The 27,516-nt window shown below is 39.6% G+C and overlaps 1 protein-coding gene across 1 annotated transcript; it reads right to left on the reverse strand.

The window, feature by feature from the left end:
- Positions 1-5,194: 5,194 nt before the first annotated feature.
- On the reverse strand, positions 5,195-25,078 carry LOC137291013 (uncharacterized). The gene is made up of 5 exons (XM_067822256.1): positions 24,896-25,078; positions 7,765-7,840; positions 7,299-7,577; positions 6,659-6,910; positions 5,195-6,331 (listed from the first exon to the last, which is right to left on the reverse strand). The coding sequence occupies exons 2-5, from the start codon at positions 7,838-7,840 to the stop codon at positions 6,024-6,026; spliced, it is 915 nt and encodes a 304-aa protein (XP_067678357.1). The 5' UTR covers positions 24,896-25,078; the 3' UTR covers positions 5,195-6,023.
- Positions 25,079-27,516: the final 2,438 nt, after the last annotated feature.

A 27,516-nucleotide genomic window follows, 5' to 3' on the forward strand; every position in this document is an offset into this window, starting at 1 on the left:
TTAACTCACTCACTCACTGACTCACTCTTCCTTGTTGGGTGATCAGGCCGCCTGTCGCAGCAGAGGGATGTCGTCGCTACCCCAAAGCGTAGATCGATGCTCATGTTGCTGATCACTGAATTGACTGGTTCGAAATCGATTAAATACAGACTAACCTCACGTAGCTGGTGTGAGTCGTTAACGAACAAGCAAACAGCAAACTTAACTTGACGCGATGTCGTACAAAGATGACTCTTCATGGAAACGTTCTTATCTTGCGTTCAAGATGTTGTCATAGCAAGCAGATGGCTTGTATGTAGTACATGTCAGCAATTTGATAAAATTTCACTTTGTGGAGATGTAGAAATTAACCCAGGGCCGAGAAGTTTGGACGAATCTGATTTTGATGTGTTCGAGAATAGAATTTTACAGGAGCTTCGTAAAATAACAATGATCTGTCAAATGATATGAAGGACATCATATGTGGCACACGTACGTTGTATTCATGTGTAAAGGGAATTCGACAGGATGTTGGCGTCATCGAAAACGAGCAACACATCTTGAAATTAGATGTTGAGGCACCAGATTGACGCCAAAACGCCTTGGAATCCAGTCTTTCATCCCAGAAAACAGAGGACTCCTCCAAGCTGGAAAACCTCACCCAAAAGGTAAATGATCTGCAGGATTATGTAGGACGGCAAGAACAATACAGACGGAGAAATAACATCCTGCTGTATCATGCCTCCGAGAAACCTGATGAAACTAACTCTGAGCTTGAATTGACTGTATGTGTTATTTGGAACCATCACACTTGAGACGATGTCCCAACCTTCAAACCTGGAGATATTGCCAGTGCCCATAGACTACGATCAGACTCTCTCAGACATCCAAGGTCAGTTATTGTCAAATTCCATTCTCTTGACACAAAACTGAGAGCAAAAGAAGCCTAAAAGATAGTGGGATAGGCATAGCAAGTGATCTTACCTTTTCACAGAGAAAAACTATTTGTGATCTTAGAAGCATTAATAAGAATGGCTACTTCAGGAATGGGAAATTGGTAGTTGTTGAAACTAGCTCAGCAGCTACATATAGGGTCGGGCAACAGGAGAGAAACAACAGTAGCCATAAGAATAGAGATACAGCTGCATCAAACGCGAGAGCACCTGTAACTCGATCCATGGCAGGCAGAGAACAGGACACATCTAACAATGAGGGGTGTGGCCACGGTCAAGATTTCCCTCAGCTAGCCAGTTACCAAGTAAAGTGTCTCTTCTGGAACATTTCTGGCATTTTGAACAAACTTGCTGACTACAGTTTTATGTCATTTCTAGTGAGTGAGTGACGTCATATCGGCAATATTTCAGCCATATCGTGAAGAGAGCAATTACAGTCAGACCTCATTTATCCGAACACTTTGGTTTTTTATTGATTTGTTCGGATATACAAATCATTCGGATGTCTGAATCAGGACCTAGGCAGTCGGCTACATGTGTATAGCATAACACAACATAAATTACATGGGCTTGAAAAAAGTCTTTGATTGATGACTGTTGGCGGACAGCAGAGTTATTGTGATGATTTGATGTCGCCGGCATTTTCAAAGTGATAAATCAGATCTTCGATGTGAGATCTCACCTGGTGTGAAGGCAATGTTAGCCGTATGATTTCTGCATCCATGGGTTGGATTTGTGCGGTTGTGTTCGGTGGCAAGAAATGGACAATAACATTAGACAATAACATTTTCAGAAACGTCCATGTCTTCAAGAGACCCATATTTATTAAACAATTGAATTTTATTTTGTGATCCTTTAGGAGCTCTGCCACTTCGTTGTTTTGAAGAATCACTAATTTTCTACAGAAATGTATACAACTGGTTTAGATCAAGTTTTGATCGTACCAATGATCTGTATAAGTGAGGGAGTGTAGCTTGATCCCCTCCCCGCTTTAAATTCGAAACAACCTTTAACTAATCTAGTGCCTTCAGGCATTTAGCCTTAAGGGAATAAATGTGTGGTAAGAGGTTTAAATTAGAATCGAAAATTAAACCCAAGAACTTGGTCTCCTTTACAACTTTGATACAAGGGCCATTTAAAGAACACCCTGATCCTGATTATAGTGGTCAGACAGGGTTGAACCCACTCGGACTTGAAATTGCCTGTCCTTTAAAAACTGGGATATAAAAGCGGTAAACAACTCTTTAAACCGAAGTCATGTAAGTCCTTTGAAATGCCATGTTTCCTGGTGGTATCGTATGTTTTCTCGAGATCAAAGAAAGTCGATACTGCATGTTGTTTATTTACTAGAGCATTTTTAACAAACATGCTAATCGTACCAGATGATCAGTGGTACTACAATCTTTCCTGAAACCACATTGAATATTTGTGATAAGTTTATTGGTTTCAAGATACCAACTTTTGCAGACGTCCATATTTTATCAAATATATCTAAAATTGTCATCACACGTGGTTCAGGCAAGTTTTTCATTAGCTGATAGTGAATATCGTCATCACCCATTATAGTGTCGTGAGCTTGCTCAAGAGCTGTACATAACTCATTTAATTAAAAGACTTCATTATTATCTTTACCGTTATCAGATTCAATTTCAAGTTATTTTTCTTTTCCTCTTGTTTTGATACTTCTGAAACTCTCGGACATAATTCGCCGATGGGCAAGAGTTTCGCCAACTATATTTGCAATTTGCGTCCGTTAGTAAATTATCTCCATCTTTAAGATGGTGAACAGCTGATTCTGAACCTTTGCCTTTTATTCTCTGAACTATGTTCCACGCCTTGGACATAGGTGTACGTGTCTGAAGTTTGGAGACATAGTTCCTCCAAGAAATCCGTATATTTTGTTTGAAGGTACGATGTGTCTTCACATGCAATATTTAAAATTTGTTCAAGTTGTGGACAGTTGGATGGTGATGGACATAATTTTCTGCCTTTCCTCCCGCTTTTCTGGCTTGTCTGCAATCTGTACTAAACCATGGTTTTCGTACATGTGGAGTTGCAGAGGACTTAGGTATACTGTTACGAATGTGTATTTTCTGTATATTTTGTTAAGTAATAATTAGTATTGGGTCACAACATCTAGTGTTTTGAATAATAATTATGATGGGTCACATTTCGTTTTAATAGATGGTCAACACATTTAGGATTCCGGTTTGCCGGAATTTATATGTTTTTAGTTTTCTATGTGTTTACTTCCGGGAGACTTATTCGAGTGCATTCTACAGAGTTGACGATGCTCGTATGTGCCCGAACTTTTGGGAAATGACTGAGTATTTACATAAAGGCTGGTTGACGTGTTGAGGCGACATTCATTCATATTAACTGGAGGATTGAAAGATTAGGGTTTATCCCCTTTGAGCTGGTGTTTGGTCACAGTGTGCGTGGGCCACTAAAACATTTAAAAGAACAATAGCTCAATGACAGACCTGAGATCAATCTCTTAGACTACGTGTCTACATTTAGGGACAGACTATTAAAGACATGTGAGTTGGCTAGAAGAAACGTGAAAGCTCCACAAGACAAAATGAAGCTAAACTATGACAGAAAGTCGAAAGAGAGAAATTTCACTTGTGGTGAGAAAGTGTTCCCATTGCTGGTCAGTCACTGAGACCAAGATATGAAGGTTCATATGTTGTTGACAAAAAGGTGAGCGACACAGACTATGTCGTCTTGACACGCGGTCATCGTAAACAAAACAGATTGTGTCATGTCCACATGATAAACAAGTATCATGACAGGTTACAAACCAACCATGTCAATTGTATTGCCTCACTCTCCCCAGTTATTGATTGTACTAAAGACAATTGTGAAAATGTTGACAACGTTGATGATTGTGCTAGCAATGTGAAGTTTGATGAAGTTTGATGATCTTAGTGACAATGTTTCACCAAAGTTGAGAAATTCTGATTCTGCTCGCCTTGATGAGAAATTATCACATTTATACCCAGAACAGAAAGTTCAGATGTCAGATTTGATTCATGAGTTCTCTCACTTATTTTCTGATGTGCCTGGTCGAACTGATGTTGATAGCCATGATATAGATGTAGGTGATGCTGTGCCTGTAGAACTACACCCTTATCAGATGAATCCAGTGAACCGTGAAATTCTACGGAAGGAGGTGAAATACATGCTGGACAATGATATTATTGAAACCAAGTGACTCCGTGGAGTTCACCGTGTGTTCTTGTGCCGAAGAGTGGAGGTGGTTGGCGCTGCTGTGCTGACATGAAAGTTGCCAATGTGCTCTCTGACGCATATCCTATTTCGAAAGTGGATGATTGCATTGATCGCATTGGTTAAGACAAATATATAAATAAGTAAGTTTGACTTACTGAAGGGCTTCTGGCACATTCCACTTACAGACCGTGCAAAGAAAATATCGGCATTCGCTACACCAGATGGACTGTATCAATACAAGGTGATGCCGTTTGGTCTGAAGAACGCTCCAGCGACGTTCCAGAGACTCGTAAACAATGTTACATCAGGCCTTGATCTGTCGAGCCTTACATGGATGATGTCATAGATTAAGACATGGAGTGGGATGACCATCTGAAAAGGACTCGTTGCGCAATTTGGTCGCCTCTTACGGCCAGCAGTGGGGTGCTCTGGACAGGTCCCAGGTCCACACGGGAGAAGAGAACTTAGCGTTACCCAGCACCCACCACAGGGAGGTGGCTCTTCACGGGCGCCAGTTCAAGCTGTGACTTCAAATCCACACTCAGAGCTTTAAACCTGCGTGACGCATAACAGCCAAAAACTTACTTATGAGACACATATGACTAAAACACATTCTCATAACGACAAGAAAACACGGCTGTATGGATTGCTAATAATGACTGTCCAAGTAGCTGAATAATGATCCGATTAAAAGTTTCTCTCTTCTGATTTTAGATTCCCTGACATGGAAACTGTTACATACTGAATGATGATCTTGTAAGCAGCAACCTTTCGCATGTAATGATTGATTTCCATTACAACTTTTGGCATGATATTCACCTTTCACAATGAAGAAGTATGGTGTCCGTCCCCTCTTACACATGCGAACGAGTACTCAGGGTTGTTTATCACTATGAGATGAACACATGTGTCGATACATGTGTTGATATTTGGACATTAGAGGCCGGAGTATAGGTACATATGTTACTTAGGGACATTAGGATATTTATTTACATTGACTGACATAATAAAGCAAAACGAAAGTCAAATTTGAAAATTTACATATTTATTAGACAGTATGCATATGTACACATAAGGTGAAATGCTTGCAAAGAGATGCGCTATAGTATTAAGAAATGGTTCATGAGAAACTGTGTTGGTTTATATTTGAGAGTGAGGTTTAACACTGATACGGGTTGCATCAGCCATGTGTTGATACTTGGGACATTAGAGGCCGGAGTATAGGTACATATGTTACTTAGGGACATTAGGATATTTATTTACATTGACTGACATAATAAAGCAAAACGAAAGTCAAATTTGAAAATTTACATATTTATTAGACAGTATGCATATGTACACATAAGGTGAAATGCTTGCAAAGAGATGCGCTATAGTATTAAGAAATGGTTCATGAGAAACTGTGTTGGTTTATATTTGAGAGTGAGGTTTAACACTGATACGGGTTGCATAAGCCATACCACAGTGATGGGAGGAAGGAAGGAACAAGTAGATTTCAGAGGCAGGGGTAAACGAACTCAGGTGATGCAGGTGTGATTATTCATGTAAATGTCACCATTATCCCATGAACACTACATGGTTATGCATATTGAACACGCTTGTGACTACACAGTAAGCCAAGCAAAGTGACTATGCAGGTTACCATTCGTCTTCCACAACTCTTCCTTGTTGGAAGAGGCAGCTGAAAGGACGGGTGATCAGGCCCACTGTCATAGCAGTTGGATGTCAAGCACTACCCCAATGCGTAGATCGACGCTTATGCTGCTGAACACTCAACTGTATGGTTCAAAATCGATTAAACAGAGAGGAACCTCATTCAGCTGGTGTGTGTCGTTAACAAAGAAGCCAACAATAAACTTAACTTGACGCGATGTCATACACAGATGACTCATCAGGGAAACGTCCGTATCTAGCGTTCAAGATGTTGTCATAGCAAGCAGATGGCTTATTTACATCTCTAGCCGTATCGTTTGTTTGTCCTGCTACGTCATAAATGGATTCAGGAGCATAAGTAACAGTGTTTGCTTCTGGTCGTTCCACCCGCTTTGATTTCATCAGGAGGATTAACAATGTGATGATAACTGTCACAATCACGATTCCGCCAACCACAGAGCTGATGATGACCGCTATGCCAGTTCTGTTGCTTGGAGCTGTTTCCTCCATCACTACAAAACAGAGAATAACCGGTAATAACAACATATTCAAATGAATATGAAAAGAAAATCCACTCAGAAACACCAACTGAGACTCCACTTTACACCATGTCAGGGCAGGTTGATTGTCTCTGTGTGCGTCTCTTTGGGTTTGCATGTCTATGTATACTAATAAGACAAGTTTATTTCCAGTACTATGGAGTCTCAGTTACACTCACAGCAAGGAATTCTCCTGCATGCATAATTGATTATTTACAAAACACCGCCATGTACCTGGGATGTTGCTGGGTGCGGCGTAAAACTAACGTCATTTACTCAACTCTAAAGAAACTAACGTACCTCTACAAGCAGTTTCCAAAGTTGTATTGCCACAGACATAGATCAACATCTTCTCTTCGAACGATGTTGGTACATTGACGGTGGTTTCCCAAATGTCAACAGTAGTGTTTGTACGAGTAGTATTTAACAACAACCTTGTCAAGCTTCCAAATTTCAAATGAAGCTCAATGGATTCAGAGCAGTAGTAGTATTGTACACGTACTGTTGTTTCTGGCGTAGACCGGTAGTTCAGTAAAGTACATGACGGAATTTCTGAAATGAAACAGACAACAGCACTAATGTATTCTTTTAGAGGACAAATGTGACTACAAGCTCTATGCCAACGATGGTTGTTTTTGCTTTTTGTTGTTGTTGTTTTATGCAGTATTCCAGCCACATGAGGGCGGTCTGTAAATAAATGAGCCTCTATCAGAAATTCCAGCGATCAATACCATACGCATCGATCTGTGCAATTACGGTGTCAACCAAGTCAGCGAACTTGTCCATCCGATACCGCTACACGTCGTTATTTGCAATCACTCACTCCATCCATGGGTAATTGTTAAATTATGGGATTGCCAAGGTCGAATAATATCGTATGAACGGCGGGATATACTACATGTTCATTTGGGAGTGATTTATGTCATAGTGGCATACATACTTGCAACTGTCAAGAGACAACGTGAAACAATATCCCCAACAGAACATTCCCACCATCCTGCTTGTGACAGGTTCACCATCGGTACTGTCAAAACGCTGTAGGAAGAGTTATGTATGGTCACCATGGCGGCAGGCAAACATTGGGATGAGTTCATGTTACATGTTGTCACCACACCCCCTTTTGGCTGGATGAAAGAATGTGTCCTTCCTGTCCCAATGCAGGTCAGGTTGACCGTCGAGTCTAAGTAGGCTGCGTTGGGACACACAATTTCTACAGCACCTGGAATATTGAACAGAAAAGCAGAATCGTGAAATTAGTACCAACGGCTCTGGACAGTCTCTAATAATAATAATGTACTATTTGGAAGGAAACCACTCTTACTGCATGTAAACTTAGAAACAGAACAAAATCACTGTTATTTAGCTTGTATACTGCAACCCATCACACATTCTATTTCTCTACTTACCTTGGAAGAACGGAGTCAAAATCCAAAGCAGGAGAACGCACAACCCCAGATCGTGCCTTCTACCACTAAAGGCCATCTGCAGAAAGAACGTGTTCGAATGAAACAAAATCAGGCAAGGGAAGTTCCTGAAAATAATTAATGAAGCGTGAAGGATTGCTGAACACAACATTCAGCTTTTCCTCTTTCAGATTGCCTGCTAGATGGAGCAGACCACTATATTCTGTGATTGGTATGGGTATTATCGTTGAATGAAAACGCAACCTATACCTGTTTACTTTCGGCTGGGCTTTTCAGTAAATATGTTTGTTTATTAAGAATACAGTCTCGCAATTTGACCTTACTTCACTATTATAAATAGACCGTAACCCTAATAATCGAAAAATGTTCCATACTCCTTCTCTAATCCCGACCCCTAAGAATAAGAAAGGGTAATAGACCCTATCCCTTAACTGAATCAGTACGGATCGAATGGAGTACTAGACCCTAACCCTAACCCTAACCCCAACCCCAACCCCTGAGAATCGAACAGGGTAATAGACCTTCACCCCCATTAAACCATATCTCTTACGATGGGAAAAAGTCTCGACTCCTAAGTCGTAACCCTACGGATCGAAATGGGTACCACACCCTAATCCTAAGCAGTGGAAAGGGTAGCAGTCCCTGATCCTACAACCAAACTGGACCCATAAGTATCCGAAAGGGTACTTGACCCAATCCCTACAATTTAACTCTAACCATTCCTTACGATCAGACGGAACAAAACGGCCTAACTCAAAGTGCCGTGAAATCTCGTTTTTTGTTGCTGTTTCTTTTTGTTCGCCTTTAAAGAAGTTCTCGTTGTTTCTATGCATATCACTAAATTCATATCTTCATGGTTTCCGGGTTGACATTGTTTGTGGACTAGCCATCGAGCCAAGCAAGTCAAGAACCACAGCAGCATATACTCAAGCTTATGACATCGCCCATCCACAGCTAAGAATCCACAGAACAGGCAGAAGACTCACTATGATCAGAGAGGCAGGTCAGTTGTGCTGGAGGAAGGATGGTTAAGATCGTTTTATTGAACGGACGGCACAAGCTTGCAGACAGGTGGGGAGTAAGATGTGTACGTAATTCTGAAACAGCTTAGTCCACTCATACAAGTATACACCATTGGTAAGGAGAATAGTGACGGCAGGAAGAAGACACTGCACAGGGGACTTTTGCTTCCAATAGGTTCTCTGCCCCATCAGGACGACGCGTCAAAACCAAAGCAATGAAAGCGGAAGTCATTGCCATCATATCAAGTGCCACAGGATATCCAGGATGTACAAGACAACATCACACCCAGCATCTGCGAGGACGGATTTTCAGAGGAAGGAGAAGAGGAAGCAGTTAATGTCCCCATCCAAGCATAGGACTGTTCAGGATCACCTATTGCACCTGCTGAAGGGTCACCTAAAGAAGAACCAGCTGAGGATGTTCAGGACGTGGTTCACGTCGATGGAGAGAAGGTTGAGCTGAAGCAACTGACAAGAGACCCTCCAGCTGAGCCTGTGGATGTTCCTTCTGACAGTGAAGTTGCTGAGCCAGAGGCAGCACCAACGCCACGACCATGGAGATCTCTCGGGGAACGACGGCCACCGGAAAGGTTGACAAGTGGAGAGTTTGCCCTTTTTTGCACAGGCAACAGCACAGACTACGACATCGTCGGATCAGAGCTAACTTCCTGTTTGCAATTCTACGTGACGGGATGCTCGCGAACCAGCCAGCCAACATTGGAAAAGCCATGATTGCGCTCACCACTATCAAGAAATGATGTGGACGTATGTGGCAGGTGTCAAGTTTATTTTAGTGTAGATATATCATTTTAATCTTTCCATTATTCTCTCCTTTCAGCCATGTTATTCAGTTTCAGGGTTAAGCTTTACAGCTTGGCCACATCAACTGATTGTCAAAGCGTTAACGCTTCTCAGGTGATTGGCGTCAATAACTTCATGCACCAGTTCACCCATTCTGTACTGACCCTTTGCCATGTAAAGACTGTTTGGACCGACGCATTGTATAACACCCTTCTCAGCTGATTGGCGTCAATAACTTCATGCACCAGTTCACCCATTCTGTACTGACCCTTTGCCATGTAAAGACTGTTTGGACCGACGCATTGTATAACATCGACATTATTATTTATTTAATCCAATTGATATTGCATGTTATCCTTCCAGTATATTAATACTAACGGTATGTCTATGTACTATCATTTAAATAGGTATTGTATTGTATGGCATGAAAGTGTGTTATGTGTAGTTATGTTGTTATGTTAACTCTACAATCCTAAGGTATAACCATAAGTATCACTAATATATTCTTATCTTTTCTAGATAGGTCTGAATTCATCTTCAGCAACCCATGCGTTTCGTTACTCACGTTACTAACGGGATCGCTGACTCGGTTCGCTCATATCAAAGTATCCCAAATGCGTAGATCGGTGCTCATGCTCTTGATCACTGGAATGTCTGGTCCAGATCCATTATTTACAAACTGCAGCCATATAACTTAACCATTTCTGAGTATGCCGCTATAAGGTCGTGAGTGAGTGAGTTAATATTTAACGTCACATCGGCAATATTTCAGCCATATCGAGACGGGAACATAACATTGAAATGGAATATATGAGTATTATAAAAACCTGTCGACAAAGGACAGTAAAACTAGAATATCACAGAAAAGAATGTAAAACTAGTAATTATACAGTTTATCTATAGAGGACAATACAATATACAAATGAGCCATAGATTGCTAACAACTGAAGGTAGATCACCATACTGGGGACCATGGGGACTTACAGCACATTTGCTACCTGCATGGACCTCAGCTGGATTTACATCATCCCCTCAGCCATCAGCAATTTGTGAAATCTAGCCATACAATAAAAAGACACTTATTCTACGATAAAAAACCTGGAAAGTTACAATTTACTTTGAATGTTTGTGGACTGATGTACCCACTCGGGAGGACAATAATTTTACAGTATTTCAACCCCATTTGAGGGTACAGCCACTAACAATTCTAGTTACAAATCTAAACTACCAATAACTTAAATACATCTTTTTACAGAACATATTATTCCAAATTCAAACATAAAATCAATTTCTTTTAAAAACCCAATAATTAAATGAGAATTAACGTTTGCAAAATGATCCTTAACAGTTTTGACATTGAGATATTTATCCCTTGTGAATTCAACACAGTCAAGCAAAATATGCTTGACCGTGACTCTCTCATCACAAGGGATACAAAACGGAGGATCCTCACTTTTCAAAAGGTATGCATGTGTATATCGTGTATGGGCCAATAGGACATCGCCGTGAAATAACCTCTTCAAATCTGGACTGACAGCCCAAGTAGGTGTAACCAATACGGCTTTATTTCATGTATATATTTATATCAACCTTTTCTGCACCAGATCACGGATATAAGTTCTAATGCTAGCTTTGTAATCAGAGCATGGAATAAGAAGTGGTGTCACAGATTTGTTGAGTGCTGCGTCGGCAGCAAGATCGGTCATTGTGTTACCTGAAATGCCCACATGGCTGGGTAACCAACAGAAGACGATGTCGTATTGGTTAGTAGCAAGATTATTGTTCAATTCAATAATGTCAATTAAAAGTGGATGTTTACATGAAATATTTTTAATTACCTGAACACAAGAAAGAGAGTCGGAATAGATTATTTACTGTTTACGTTTAGGGTGTCTTTGAATATATTTAAGAGCTGTTAATATGCCGTTAGCTTCTGCTGTAAAAATGGAACTGTTATCTGGTAATGCAGAAGATATTGTTCTGGATCCAATGACAGTGGCACAAGCCACTGCGCCACCATCCTTGGACCCATCTGTAAAGAAGGATTTATAATTGCTATATTTATGTTTCAATTGATCATATTCTTCTTTATACTGTAATTCATTCGTATCTGATTTTTTGAAATGTAGTTAATGTTAGGTCCACTTGTGGCCTAAACAACTGCCAAGGAGCAGAAGAAAGAAGACGGGAGGGAGCTATGTTTTCCAGCTCAATGCCGGCTGAAGAAAGAAATGGTTTCATTCTGTGCCCTTGATGTGGAACAAGAGAAGACATCTTGTCGTACAAATCCTCATAAAGGGGATTGAGTGAGTGAGTGAGTGAGTTTTAATTTAACGTCACATCGGCAATATTTCAGCCATATCGTGACGAGAATAAGCATGATTATACAGAACATGTAGATATTATAAAACCCGTCATCAAAGTACGGTAAAATAACTAGAGTATCACAATTCGAGTCTAAAACTAGCATATGAAGTTAAAACTACACCACAATTTGGACAATACATAATATAAAAGTAGGCTATAGATCACCAACAACTGAAGGTAGATCACCATACTAGGAACCAAGGGGACTTACGTTACTTTAGCAACCTGCATGGCCCCTAGCTGGATTTACACCATCCCCTCAGCTGCTGGCGATTTTAGGAAAATGTAGCCGAAATTTAAAATGACAAAAATACTACGTTTAAAATACTGGTAAGCTTTAATTTCACTTTGAAAGTTTCTGGACTTACGCACCCTTTCAGGGGGACAATAATTTTACGCTGCTTTAACCCCCTTTGAGGGTACGGCCACTAACAATCGCAGTTGACAATTCACACTACCATGTTTAAGATATCAACTTTCTATTTACAAAACATATTATTCAAAATTTATCTAATAATTCAATTTCCCTTTAAAAATTCAATGATTAAATGATAATTAACACTAAAAAGATCCCTCATTGTTTTGACAGTAAAATATTTCTCCCTTGTGATGGCAAAATCAATACAGTCAAGCAAGATATGCTTGACCGTGATTCTTCATCACAAGGGATACAAAACGGAGGATCCTCACCTTTAAGTAAATATTCGTGGGTATACCGCGTATGGCCAATACGACATCGTCGCATAACGACCTCCTCAAATCTGGACTGACATCCCAAGTAGGTATAACCAATATACGGTTTCATTTCATGCAATTTATTGATACCCACCTGGGTGTCCCACTTCTTTTGCATCAGATCACGGATGTAAGTTCTAATGGTTGCTTTGTAATCTGAGTATGGAATAAGGAGTGGTGTCACTGATTTATTGAGTGCTGCCTTAGCAGCAAAATCGGCCATTGTGTTCCCAGAAATGCCCACGTGGCTGGGTAACCAACAAAAGACGATGTCGTATTGGCCAGTAGCAAGGTCATTATACAACTCAATAATTTGTATTAAAAGTGGATGTTTACAAGACAGATTTTTAATAGCCTGAAGACAAGAAAGAGAGTCAGAAAAGATTATATACTGTTTATGTGCAGGATGTCTTTGAATATATTTAAGAGCCGTTAGTATAGCGTTTGCTTCTGCTGTAAAAATAGAGGTATAATCAGGTATTCTAAAAGAGATTGTTCTGGATCCAACGACAGTGGCACAAGCTACTGCGCCACCATCCTTGGACCCATCCGTAAACAAGAATTTGTGTTTATTATATTTATGTTTTAATCGAATAAATTCTTGTTTATATTGTAATTCATTAGTTTCTGATTTTTTAAACTCTGTAAGTGTTAGGTCAACATGTGGCCTCACCAACTGCCAAGGAGGAGAAGAAAAAGGCCGAGAAGGAGAAATATTCTCCAGCTCAATCCCAGCTGCAGAAATGAGTGGTTTGATTCTTATCCCAAGAGGTGGAACAAGTGAAGTTCTTTTATTATACAATTCCTCATTAAGAGGATTAAATACGCAGTTATGGACAGGATTGGATTCATTAGAATAAAACTTTGTGATATATTGTAAAGATAATTTGACACGGCGAAGTTTTAAAGATGGCTCATCGGCCTCAACGTAGATACTGTCGATGGGAGATGTTCTGAAAGATCCAAGACAAAGTCTCAGACCTTGGTGATGAATCGAATCTAATAGTTTTAGGTTGCTTTTGCAGGCTCCACCATATACTATGGAGCCATAATCAAGTTTTGATCGGATAAGAGATCTGTATAAATGAAGGAGTGTAGTTTGATCCCCTCCCCACTTTGAATTGGACACAACGTTTAATAGATCTAATGCCTTCAGGCATTTAGTCTTCAGATACTTAATATGTGGTATAAAAGTCAAATGTTTGTCGAAGATCAATCCCAGAAACTTGGCTTCCTTTACAACGTTAATTGGAGAGCCATCCAAGAACAGTTCGGGATCTTTATGAGGCTTATATTTCCGACAGAAATGTATACATTTGGTCTTTATCTGTGAACATTTGATGCCATTCTCAAGTGACCATTTATGAATTTTATTTAAACACATCTGCAATTGCCTTTCGATGGTATGCATGTTTTTACCACAACATGAAACGTTAAAATCATCCACAAACAATGACCCATCTACTGAGTCATTTAATACTTTCGAGAGACTATTGATTTTTATACTAAACAAGGTAACAGACAAAATACTACCTTCTGGAACTCCCTGATCCTGATTATAATGTTCAGACAGGGTTGATCCAACGCGAACTTGAAATTGTCTGCCTGCTAAGAACTGGGATATAAAGTTAGGTAAACGGCCTCTCAAACCAAAGTCATGTAAGTCTCTCAAAATACCATGTTTCCATGTTGTATCATAGGCCTTTTCCAGGTCGAAAAAGATTGACACAGCATGCTGGTTATTTACAATAGAATTTTTAACAAATGATTCTAGGCGAACGAAATGATCAATAGTGCTTCTATTTTTCCGAAAACCACATTGAATGTTAGAAATAAGATGATTGGATTCTAGAAACCATACTAATCTATTATTGACCATGCGTTCCATAGTTTTACAAACGCAGCTTGTTAAAGAAATTGGTCTATAGTTAGATGGATCTGTATAGTCTCGGCCAGGCTTAGGTATTGGTACAACAATGGCATGACGCCACGAAGGAGGAAAGTGTCCTGTAGTCCAAATATGATCAAAAATGTTCAAAAGTGTCTCAAGACAAGCATTGGGTAAATGTTTCAGGAGCTGGTAGTGGATATTATCTGCTCCAGTTGCCGTATCATGAGCTTGTGCCAAGGCAGTATTCAGCTCATGCAGTGAAAATACTTCATAATAGTCTTCACCATTTTCGGAATGAAAGTTGAGTTTCAACTTTTCTTGATGAGTTTTATATCTCTGAAACTTCGGAAGATAATTTGATGAAGAAGAATGACTAGCTAAAGTTTCACCCAACTTGTTGGCAATGTCAATTTTATCTGTTAACATATCATGCCCATCTTTAAGATGATGAACGCTAGAATTCCTACCCTTGCCCTTGATTCTCTGTATCATGTTCCACACCTTCGTCATTGGCGTACGTGAATTAATTTTTGACACAAAGGTCTTCCATGACTGACGTTTACTTTGTTTAAAAGTACGCCGAGCCTTGACATTATTTATTTTTACATTATTTAAATTGTGAACTGTAGGATGTCGTCGAAAGTACTTCTCTGCCTTTTTCCTGCTCTTCCTTGCCTGTTTACAATCATCAGAAAACCATGGTTTGCGGCAATGAGGTTTAGCAGAGGACTTGGGAACAGTTTCATCAGCGATATCATTCAGTGTATCCGAGAACAACTGAAGAGGATCAGGAACATTTACAAAAAAATCAGATTTCAATTTTTCTGTACAAAGTGTTTGAAATAAAGGCCAGTTGGCCTTATTAAAGTTCCACCTTGTTGCAGGTATGTCATCAGTCGGATTTAAAGCGGAGAGAATTGTCGGAAAAAGGTCACTACCACAAAGGTCATCATGGACCGACCATTGAAACTCGTTATACATATTTGGATCTGAGAGTGATAAGTCAAGTTGAGAATACGTCCCAGTTCCAGGGTGTAAATATGTGGCTGATCCATCATTAAATAGGCATAGATTATTGTTAGAAAGGAAGTCTTCAATGACCTTGCCTTTATCATTAATATTAGTACTTCCCCACAAAGGATTATGTCCGTTCAGATCACCCATAATTATAGAGGGTTTGGGAAGTTGGTCAAATAGATTCTGAAGATCGGACTGCTGAAGATCTGAAGAAGGGGAAATATACAAAGAGCAAAGCGTAAAGGTTATCTGAAGAGTAAGACGGACGGCAACAGCCTGAAGATTGGTTTTAAGAGGAACTGGACTATGAATAACACCCTGCCTCACGAGTATAGAAGCACCGCCCGTGGCTTTTCCATCGGGAGGGGAGAATGCATGAAAAGAATTGTACCGACGCAATTCAAATCGATCTGTACTTTTCAAGTACGTCTCCTGCAGACTAAAAGCTGATGGTGTAAAATCTTGTGATAATAACTGTAATTCATTAAAATTGTTCCTGAGGCCTCTGCAATTCCATTGTATTAATTCCATAAAAACTGCTTAGGGCGCTTCAACTGGAGATCGTGAGCGCGTGGCAGCGCTACCCCTACACCCTGTTTGTGACGGAGTTATGTCCATGTCAAGCGGTTCAAACAGATTTTGAACCGCCACAGAAGGTGTTAAATGAGAAGACTCTTCTAAATGCTGAAGGGCTCTGGTCTTTCTTCTCAACTTTTTCTTTTCTTTATTTGTCAGTTTCTCAACGCTCTGAGTATCTTGAGTTAAATTAAAATCAGATATTTGTCCTGGCTGACTGTACTCAGTTTGTGAAGCTGATGATCGCTGACAATCTTGTGATGAGTGAGTGGCGCCATCTAAGGTTATTTGAGAATCCTTTATCCAAGATATTTCAGTCTGACAAGATGTTGAAACGAGGGTAGCTTTTTTGACAGAAGAAGGAACAGGAGAAGACACTGTGGCAGAATAGGTAGGAACTGTTGCTGGTTTTGATTCAGCCTGAATCAGTTTCTTTGCTTCGAAGTATGAGATATTATTATTGCACTTCAGTTTCAAGATTTTGTTCTCATACTCATATTGTGGACACGTTTTCGATGATGCCATATGCTCACCACTGCAATTGGCACACTTTATCTCATTAGTACATTCAGTGCCTTCATGGTTTCCACTACAGCGTGAGCATACTGATTTACCTGTGCAAGATCTTGCACCATGTCCAAACTTTTGACACTTGTAACACCGGAGTGGATTTGGTACATATATACCTCCACTCCAATATTACAATACCCAGCCTTTATGAATTTTGGAAGAGTTGTCAGACCAAACATGAAAAGATAGGTATTTGTTTTGACTAAAGTTGATTCATGTTTTCTGCTGAAACGTTTAACAGAAGTAACTCCCTGATCTTTCAGTTCTGCCACAATCTCATCTTCTGTCATATCGTACAAACAACGTGCCCTGTCTCTAACAATACCTTTACAGCTGTTGAGAGTTTTGTGAACAGAAACAACAACCTGGCTGTTTACAAACTGCTTTACTCCCAGCAGATTGACAGATTGTTGCCTACGTAAACATTCAATCAAAAGAGAACCATTTCGTAAACGTGTGACGTTTCTTACCTCTCCACAGATACCTTGGATGCCCTTGGAGACGGCAAAATGATTGGTATTTAAAGGATGGCCATCAGAACTTTCAATGACCAAAACCCTTGGCCAGGAATCATGTGTGAAAGTAGATATCTCTTCATCGGTTGAAGAAGACATATGACGACGTTTGCTAGTTTTAGATGAACCAGAATGAGCGTTTTTAGCCATGGTGTATTAGTGTAATTCAACAACCCTGCCCCCCACCCACCATGGAGTGTCAACAAGGACGGTACCGCAGTGGAAACAAGACTGCAACACCAGGGTTACAGGGATGTCATACTCCAGAAAATACAGACTTGAAAATCCATGGTAACTTAAAGAATAAGTGTCAGACTGGTTCGGCCCATGACACTGTTCCTAAGAACATGGATTTCAGAGGTCTATATAACCAGATTGACCCATGAGCCACCGCCTGCTGGCATAGGACTCTAGTTAAGTAAATGTATCAATAATTTGTACACTAGATTTTAAAATGACCAATACCCGAAAAATGTAAGTGCAAAATGTAAGCAATTTCTATGCACAGGGCATGGCGTGACCAGCCGATTGATTGAATCGGGCCCATTCAACCTCCCGTCTAGGTGAAGTCAGGGCCAAAGTGGTGTGTTGAGCAACAGGAACACGGTCACAGGCCCCTGTTACCCTCAACCACCAGGATCCCTTCCTCCACCGACACAGGGCCGCAACCCAAGGCAAACGGGTTGGTGGACCAAATATTCCCCCGGGTCCACTACGGGGGTGTCGGCGAGCTCTTGGCGTTACCCAGCACCCACCACGAGGAGGTGGCTCGCCACGGGTGCCCATAAAGGGGATTGAACGCACAGTTAGATGCAGGGTTAGATTCATTAGAGTATAATTTAGTAATGTATTGTAAGGATAATTTAATATAACGTTGTGTAAGAGATGGTTCATCGGCCTCAACATAGAGACTGTCTATAGGTGAAGTTCTGAAGGACCCAACACAAAGTCTTAGACCTTGGTGATGGACAGAATCTAATAGTTTCAGGTTGTTTTCACAGGCTCCACCATATGTGATGGAGCCATAATCAAGTTTTGAGCGGACGAGTGATCTATTTATGTGAAGGAGGGTAGACTGAGGGTCGTCCCCCACCACTTTGAATTAGAAACAACCTTCAATAAAGTATTTGGCTTTAAGGGATTTAATATGGGGCAATAATGTCAAATGTGAATCGAAACTAAGTCCCAGAAACTTAGCCTCCCTGACAACTTTGATAGGGGTGCCTCTTAGAAATAGTTCTGGTTCTTCATGAGGTTTATATTTACGGCAGAAGTGTATAGAACTGGGTTTTGATTTAGAAAATTTAAAGCCATTTTTAAGACACCATTTATCTATTTTGTTTAAACAAAGCTGCAGTTGCCGTTCAATAGTATGCATATTTTTCCCACAAGCGATCGTTTGAAACTTTTGATAAAATATTTATCTTTATACTAAAAAGTGTTTCAGACAAAATACCGCCTTGTGGAACACCCTGATCCTGATTGTAATGATCAGAAAGGGTAGAACCCATGTTTTGTTCTGACAATGATTTATGTATTTATAATGATGGCTCCAACACATATTTACACCCTGGTACAGGGACATATTCTGCTCTCGACTTGTCACTGACAAATTCAGAACTACTAAATGGATTCGAACAGTTGGTCCACGATGACCTCTGTGGAAGTGACCATTTTCCCACTATACTAAAATCTGTAACTCCATCTGATGTTCCTCCATCATCAAGGCGGAATTTAAGAAGGCTACTGGGCTTTATATAAAACACTGTGAACGTTTTATGGACGTTCCTGATGTTATTAAATTCTTTTTCTGATGAATTGAATTCAATACCTGATGAGTGTATACCAAATTCCTCTGCATTTCCACATATTCAAAAAATATGGTTCAACAATAAATGCAAACAAGCTAGGAAGGCAAGGAAAAAGCAGAACATTATTTCCGTCACCATCCTATGGTGCATTATTTAAATAAATTTAAAATTTTAAATGCTAAAGCGCGGCGTAATTTTAAACAGAACAAACGCCAATCTTGGCAAAATTACATATCCAAAATAAATTCTCGGACACCCATGTCCAAGCATGGAACATGGTCCAGAAAATTAAAGCTAAAGGTGCTAAATCTAGTGTCCATCATCTGAAAATCAGATATAGCAAATAAACTGGGTGATTGCATGATAAGTAATCGACTCTTTTGTACTTGGAAACAAATAACTTTATAACAGATATACAGTGTGGTTTCCGTAAAAATAGAGGTACTGTCGATCACTTAGTGCGTTTGGAATCATTTGTTAAAAACGCTTTAATCAATAAACAACACGCTGTGTCTATGTTTTTTTGCGAGGTCGTTTTCCAAAAATTGTAGCCAACATTTTAAATAACAGACAATTCCAGGTCCGTGTGGGTTCTACCCTGTCTGGTCATTACAATCAGGATCAGGGTGTTCCACAAGGCAGTATAAGTTTTAAACGATTTAGTAGATGGATCGTTATTTGTGGGTGATTTTAATATTTCTTGTCATGGAAAATATATACATGCTATTGAACGGCAACTACAGTTGTGTTTAAATAATATAGATAAATGGTGTCTTGAAAACGGCTTCAAAGTTTCTAAATAAAAAACCAGTAGACACTTCTGTCGTAAGTACAAATCTCATAAAAACCCAGAACTATTTCTACGTGGTACTCCAATCAACGTTGTCAGGGAGGCCAAGTTCTTGGGACTTATTTTCGACTCACATTTGACCTTTTTGCCGCATATTAAATCCCTTAATGCCAAATGCCTGAAGGCACTGGATTTATTAAAGGTTGTTTCTCATTCAAAGTGGGGAGGGGATCAAACTAACCTCCTTTAATTTTATAGAACACTGGTACAATCTAAACTTGATTACGGCTCCATCGTATATAGTGGAGCCTGCAATAGCAACATTAAGCTTCTTGATTCTGTCCATCATCAAGGTTTAAGACTTTGCACTTCCCCTCTTGACAGTCTCTAGGTTGAGGCTGGTGAACCATCTCTTGAGCAGCGCCGCATAAAGTTAGCTTTACAGTATATTACTAAATTAGACTCTAATGAATCTAACCCTGCCTATAACTGTGTTTGCAATCCATTCATTGGATCCAGAACAATATCTTCTAGATTACCAGACAACAACTCTATTTGCACAGCTGAAGCTAACGTCATACTAACGGCTTTTAAATATATCCAAAGACACCCGAAACATAAACTGTATACAATCTATTCTGACTCTCTTTCTTGCGTTCAAAATATTTGAAATATTTCTTGTTAACATCCACTTTTAATTGGCATCATTGAATTGTATAATAATCTTACTACTGGTCAATGCGACATCGTCTTTTTTTAGTTACCCAACCATGTATTCATTTCTGGTAACAATGGCCGATCTTGCTGCCATGGCAGCACTCAACAAATCTGTTACACCACTCCTTATTCCATACTCTGATTTCAAAGCTAGCATTAGAAGTTACATCTAATGCAGAAGAAGTGGGACACTGAAGTGGGTATAAGAAAATTACATGAAATTAAACCGTATATTGGTTACACCTACTTGGGCTGTCAGTCCAGATTCGAAGAGGTTATTTTACGGCGATGTCCTATTGGTCATAGTAAATATACTAGTGCATACCTTTTGAAAGGTGAGGATCCTCCGTTTTGTATCCCTTGTGATGAGAGAGTCACGGTCAAGCAGGGGATAAATATTTTACAGTTAAAGGAATTAAGAATATTTTTATCAGAGTTAGTTCTCATTTAATTATTATTTTTTTTAAAGAAATGAATTCTTTGGTTGCATTCTGAATAATATTTTGTGTAAATAGATGTGTTTTAATTACTGGTTGTTTGGATTAGTAACTTGAATTGTTGGTGGCTGTACGGGGGTTGAAGCATTGTGAAATTATTTTCTGCCTCAGAGAGTCCAAAAACTTTCAGGTCTTTGTGAACTTTCCAGGCTTTTTAAACGTACAATTCTCGTTGTTTTGATTTTGGCTAACTTTTCGTACAGTCGCCAGCAGCTGAAGGGATGGTGTAAATCCAACTGGGGTCCATGTAGGTAGCAAAGTCCCCATGGTCCCTAGTGTGGCGATCTACCTTCTGTTGTTGGCGATCTATAGCTTGATTTCATATTGTATAGTGTCTAAATAGTGATATTAGTTTTAACTTTCCATACTAGTTTTAATTCACATTGTGATATTCTAGTTGTTTTACTGTCCTTCGTTGACAGGTTTTACCACATGCATATCTTTCATTTAAATATTAGGTGTTCTCGTCACGATATGGCTGAGATATTGTCGATGTGACGTTAAATATTAAATCACTCACTATTATTTAGAACTTATATTTTGCCTTGAGTCTTGTGCCAGAAGGCGGTGGCTCATGGGCCAATCTGGTGATATGGACTCCTGAATTCTAAGTTTCTTAGGAAAAATGTCTTGGGCCGGACCAGCCTGATATTTCTTCTTTCTGATTTCCTATCTATTTATGTCTGTATTTCTGAAGAATAGCATCTCTGTAGCTCTGATCTTGCGGTTTGGTTTCCACTGCAGGATCGTCCTTTTTGACACTCGATGGCGGGTGGAGATCAGGGTTGCTGAACATCATTATAATACCATGGCTAAACACATCCCCCCTGGTTCAAAAAGGAATAAACGGAGACATCTTTTAACATCTTCTGGTGATGAAGTGTCTTCAGCAGTAGTGGATTTATGGCCAAGATTCTTGGTCATTGAAACAGAAGATGGAAGTCCATTGAAATTAAATCCCTTTGCTATATCTATGGGCATCACAGGTATATACGGAGAGGTAGCCAACGTTACACGCCTTCGTTCTGGCTCATTTCTTGTTGAATGTGCCCGGAGGCAGCAGTCTGTAAACTTGTTAGGATTTGTTGATACACGGGTTGTTGTCTCTGTACACATGACATTGAACTCTTGCAGAGCTATTGTTCGTGGTCGATCTCGTTGTCTGGCGTACATGACAGAAGTAGAAATTGTTGATGCATTAAAACACCAATGAGTAACTGTTGTTAAACGGTTTACCAGGAAGCAGGATGCAGATATCATTAAAACTTATACTTACATGCTTCTTACATGTCTCTACCAAAAGCCATTAAAGCTGGTTACTTTAACATCCCAGTTGATGTATACATCCCAAATCCGCTGCGATGTTTTAATTGCCAAAATTGTGGACACGGTGCCATGTCATGCACTCACAAAACAGTATGCTCCCGTTGCAGTGGGTCTCATGACAACACTGACAGCACAAAAGACATCAGATGTGCTGATTGTAACGGTAAGCACATGGCACCGTCAAAATCATGTCCTAATTTTGAACTCGAATTAAGGATTCTTGAAGTCAGAATCACTAACAGCCTCTGCTACCAAGACACCAAAAAGTTCATACCCACAGAGTCTCAAATTATTACACTTCGAACATATTCAGCCACTGTTTCTTCCCCTGTTCATACTCCTGTAACCAAAGTTTCAACTTCATGCCAGACAGACATATCTTGGGTAAAGGACAAACAAATTACAGTCAATGAATTCACGTCGTCCTCTCAAAATGAGCAAAGGTCGTCGACATCTGCCTCACAGACTGAACAAGAACCAGAGACACAATCTAATCCAGGAAAGGTTAGTCAGTTGTCAAATAAAGAAAAGAAACAGCGGCAAAGGGCAAAGGCTATCCCGCATTTAGAGGTACCATCAACATCCACAACATCAGTTGCGGTTCATAAACCGTTTGGACCTCGTTCACAACCAGAACGAGGGAGTAGACGTTCCTCGTGTTCAAGATCCGCCATGAACGGCTCTATTAATTTAAAACAATGGAATGGTAGAGGCCGGAATAATTTTCATGATCTACAGTTATTAGCTCAAGATTTTAATCCATCGGTTTTTAGCTAACAAGAGACACACTTGAAAAGTACCGATGGCTTTGAATTGCGTCGGTACAATTAATTCCAATCCTTCTCACCTCCAGGTGATAGAGCACCCGGTGGCGCTTCTATTATCGTGAGGCAGGAGGTTACATTTAAAAAAAACAGAAACTAATGAATTACAATATAAACAAGAATATAATCAATTAAAAAGTAAATATAATACATATAAATCCATATTTACACATGGGTCCAAGGATGGTGGGGCAGTGGCTTGTGCCACTGTCGTTGGATCCAAAACAGTATCTTCTCGACTGCCAGATAATACCTCAATTTTCACAACTGAAGCAAACGCTATATTAAGAGCTTTAAAATATATCAATAAACATTCCAAATATAAGCAATATATAATCTTTGAGACTTTTTTTCGTGCCTTCAAGATATTAAGGGTCTTTCTACCAAACATCCACTTTTAGTAGAGATTATTGAATTGTATAATGATCTTGCTACTGGTCAATACGAGATAATCTTTTGTTGGTTACCCAGCCACGTTGGCATTTCTGGGAACACACTGGCCGAGTTTGCTGCCAAAGCAGCACTCAACAAATCTATGACACCACTGCTTATTCCATACTCTGATTATAAAGATATCATCCGATCTTACATCCGGGATCTTATGCAGAAGAAGTGGGACACACATGTAGATATCAATAAATTACATGAAATTAAACTCTTATTTGGTTACACCTAATTTGGTTGTCAGTCTAGATTTGAAGAGGTCATCATAAGGCGATGTTAGCCACACTAGATATACTCATGAGTATCTATGGAAAGATGACGATCATCCGTCCTGTATCCCTTATGATGAAAGAATCACAGTCAAGCATGTCTTGCTTGACTGAGTTGAATATTCCTTCACAAGGGATAAGTATTCTAAACCATGAAGGATCCTTTTAGTAATGCCAGTTATCATTTAATTATCGCATATTTACAAGAATTGGATTTGTTATCAGATTTGTAAATAGATAAATAATTTATGAGTTGTAATTTGGTAATTTGGATTAGTAACTGGGACTGTTAGTGGCTGTACCTTCAAGGGGGTTGAAGAAGAGTAAAATTATTGTCCTCCTGAGACGGTACGTAAGTCCCAAGGGATTCAATGGTAATTCAAATTTACCGTCTATTATAACTGCAGTATCCCCGTTATTTTAATTTTGGCTAAAATTCACTTCATCGCCTGCAGATGAAGGGATGGTGTAAATCCAGCTTGGGTCCATGCAGGTAGCAAAAGTACAGTAGGTCCCCATGGTCCCTAGTATGGCGATCTACCTTCAGTTGTTGGCGACCTATAACCTGTTTTTATACACTGTATCGTCCTCTCTAGTTATGATATTCTCAATATAGTTCTGATAATCTAGTTAGTTTTACTGTTCTTTGTCGACGGATGATTACCTTGTTTTCGTCGCTATATGGCTGTAATATTGCCGATGCGATGTTAAATTTTAACCCACTCACTCACTCACTCACTCACTCACTCATTTACAGACCGCAGCCATATAACTGGACTATACGTGGCGTTATCAATGCAACCTAAAATAGAAAATAATGGCAATTTCCTATATAGAACCTACACCGGGACATATTTTCGTTACGTGTCAACACTTTCACGTGCAGAATACTATCTGTGCATGTAATGACGATAGGTACAGGTACTATAGCCTGCACTTACCTCTGTTCAAGGTCAACCTGTCCTCCTTCCCGTCAAACTCCGCTCCCAACTCCGCTTAATATCACTCAAGCAGTTCTACTCACAGTTTATTTTAAATGGTAGATATGTGACTTGATTTTCTTAAACCACTGACATACCTAAAATTATGTCAGCAACCCGGAATCACAGAGGGGTGTAGAAGCCAAACAATACGTATTCAGTTACTTGCAGTTTAGAGTTTCCTTTGCGCTGGTTATACAAGGGAAATGAATGAGTTGACGCCTTTTTCCTTGTTTACAACTTTAATTTGCACTAAGTCACGTGGTGTTATCTTTCGTCATCATGTACTATGTGTTATATCTTTGACATATTTGCCATTTACTCATTCATCCATTAGAAGAGATGCTTTACTAAACATGTCTATTGATCTGTAATATCAGATCATTTCGATAATGAAATATTTCCTTAACCACCTGAAATCGGCCTGCTCAAAGCTCTGTAATAAGGGACCCGTGAAGGTCCGGGGTAGAATAGGTCTTCAGGAACCCATGCTTTTCAGAAAAGGCGACTATGTTTGGCGTAAGAGACGACTAACGGCTCACTGACTTGGTTGACACACGTCATCGGTTCCCATTTTCGCAGATCGATGCTCATGCTGTTGTTCACTGGATCGTCTGGTCCAGACTGGATTATTTACAGACAACTGCCATATAGCTGGAATATTGCTGGGCGTGGCGTAAAACTAATCTCACTCACACACTCTGTAATAAGAACATTAGGTTTGCATATGACTTTTCAATTTCTTTTTGTGCTACGTTCTGACTAAGAGCACTGAGAAAACAACCAAACTACAATGCCCTAAATGCTGACGTGTTGTGATAATTTTCCTTAAAATTCTGCCCTATTCATTGGAGCATTCAATTCAAAACTCAACACTTGATAATACAATGGAAATGAATGACATAGTCTCATTAGGTGAGCATTAACAGGGATTTCCTGGAATGTGTCGGAAAGTACAAACTTTACTGATACACCATGATCCCGAGGCCTGGGATTTGAAGTACTTTTAGCTTATTTCTTCTGTCAACCGTAGAAAGTCACGTTAATACCTGAAGTATTCACGGTACCACCAACGAATGAACTCAGATATCGTGAACATGAATCAGTGACATTTATTGCTTGAACCTGATTTTGAAATGCAATATACACCACTGGAAACAATGACTACCTACCTACCTACCTACCTACCTACCTACCTACCTACCTACCTACCTACCTACCTACCTACCTATGTTTAAATTCCAATATGCGTCAGACTGCGATTAAACTACACAACATTAATAAATGTGAGTGATCTGATGGCTTCCGTACTTGTGAAGGTAAAGGAACGGTTTCCTCGTTTATCAGGAAAGTGATGAATATGCCCCCTCGTGATCAGGAAAATAGTGAGATCAGTGCTATAAATTATACCGTGGTTACATTTTCCGTTTGCACAGGCTTTGTAACACATAATGTAGGGTTGAGAAAGAACACTGAAGGCACAGCTATATGGCATGCCAGTGTTGCTATCTCGTACCCAGATATTTCATGAAATCTGAAGAGAATCATGGCAACAGGTTACTGTTAAGAGAGATAGTTTATTTTTCACATACTCTTTACAGACTGAAACCATACGTTTAAAATACAAGAATGAACATACATAGTGTACAATGAGTGAGTTAATATGTAACGTCACACACAGTGTGCAAAACAGTGGTCAACTAACCATTAAACATTTAAATATGATGAAATACAATTTCATAAGCACATTTACATTCACAAATTCATAAAGACGAGTTCATCTATTTTGTGGTAGATACTTCTGTCTTTCTTTCTTAATTGGCCAAACAGCCAACTTACATATTGCAATACAAAATGCAATAGTGCAATAGTTTACATTCAGGTCAAAGTGCTGTGACACATACTTCAAAGTGACATCATAATTGGCGTTTCATATACTTTGATACGTGCTCTCTGCAATGACTTATATAACAGTATTGAGATGAACACATCACGTGGACATCTGAATCTTAAAGGAAATATTTTACTCTGACGCATAACACGTATTTAGCACATTCTCTTGGAACTGCCTTCAGAGTGATATGCTATGTACATTACACTAGCGTAAAAGCGGTATGATATACAGTACATACCATTTTACTCTGACCTCACTGAGTGATATGTTGTATACATTACACTGGAAGAAGAGCGTTGTGATAAATGACTTATACCTGAAGTAGTAGTGATAGTTCTTACACTATCACTGTACTTGAAAACGTCATAACAGCTTTTGGCTGGCTGTTATTTTAATGCTGTCCTCGGCAGTATTCCAGCTACATGGATGCGGTCTGTAAATAATCGACAGCCCAATGATCAACAGCCTGAACATTGATCTACGCAGTTTCGATATGATTACATTTGTCAAATAAGTCATTTCCAATAGAGCATCTCCAGTGCCCTGCTTGTATGCTTGTAACAGGTTCACCACTGGTACTGTGAGAACACTGTAGGAGGAGGTAGTATGGTCACCATGGCGTCAGGCGCTTTAACCTGTTTCCATGACTAGCGATCCTGAATACCCGGTTCTGTTAATCGCTTTCTAC

Source organism: Haliotis asinina, chromosome 1 (assembly GCF_037392515.1).
Source record: "Haliotis asinina isolate JCU_RB_2024 chromosome 1, JCU_Hal_asi_v2, whole genome shotgun sequence".
NCBI classification, from domain to species: Eukaryota; Metazoa; Mollusca; class Gastropoda; order Lepetellida; family Haliotidae; genus Haliotis; species Haliotis asinina.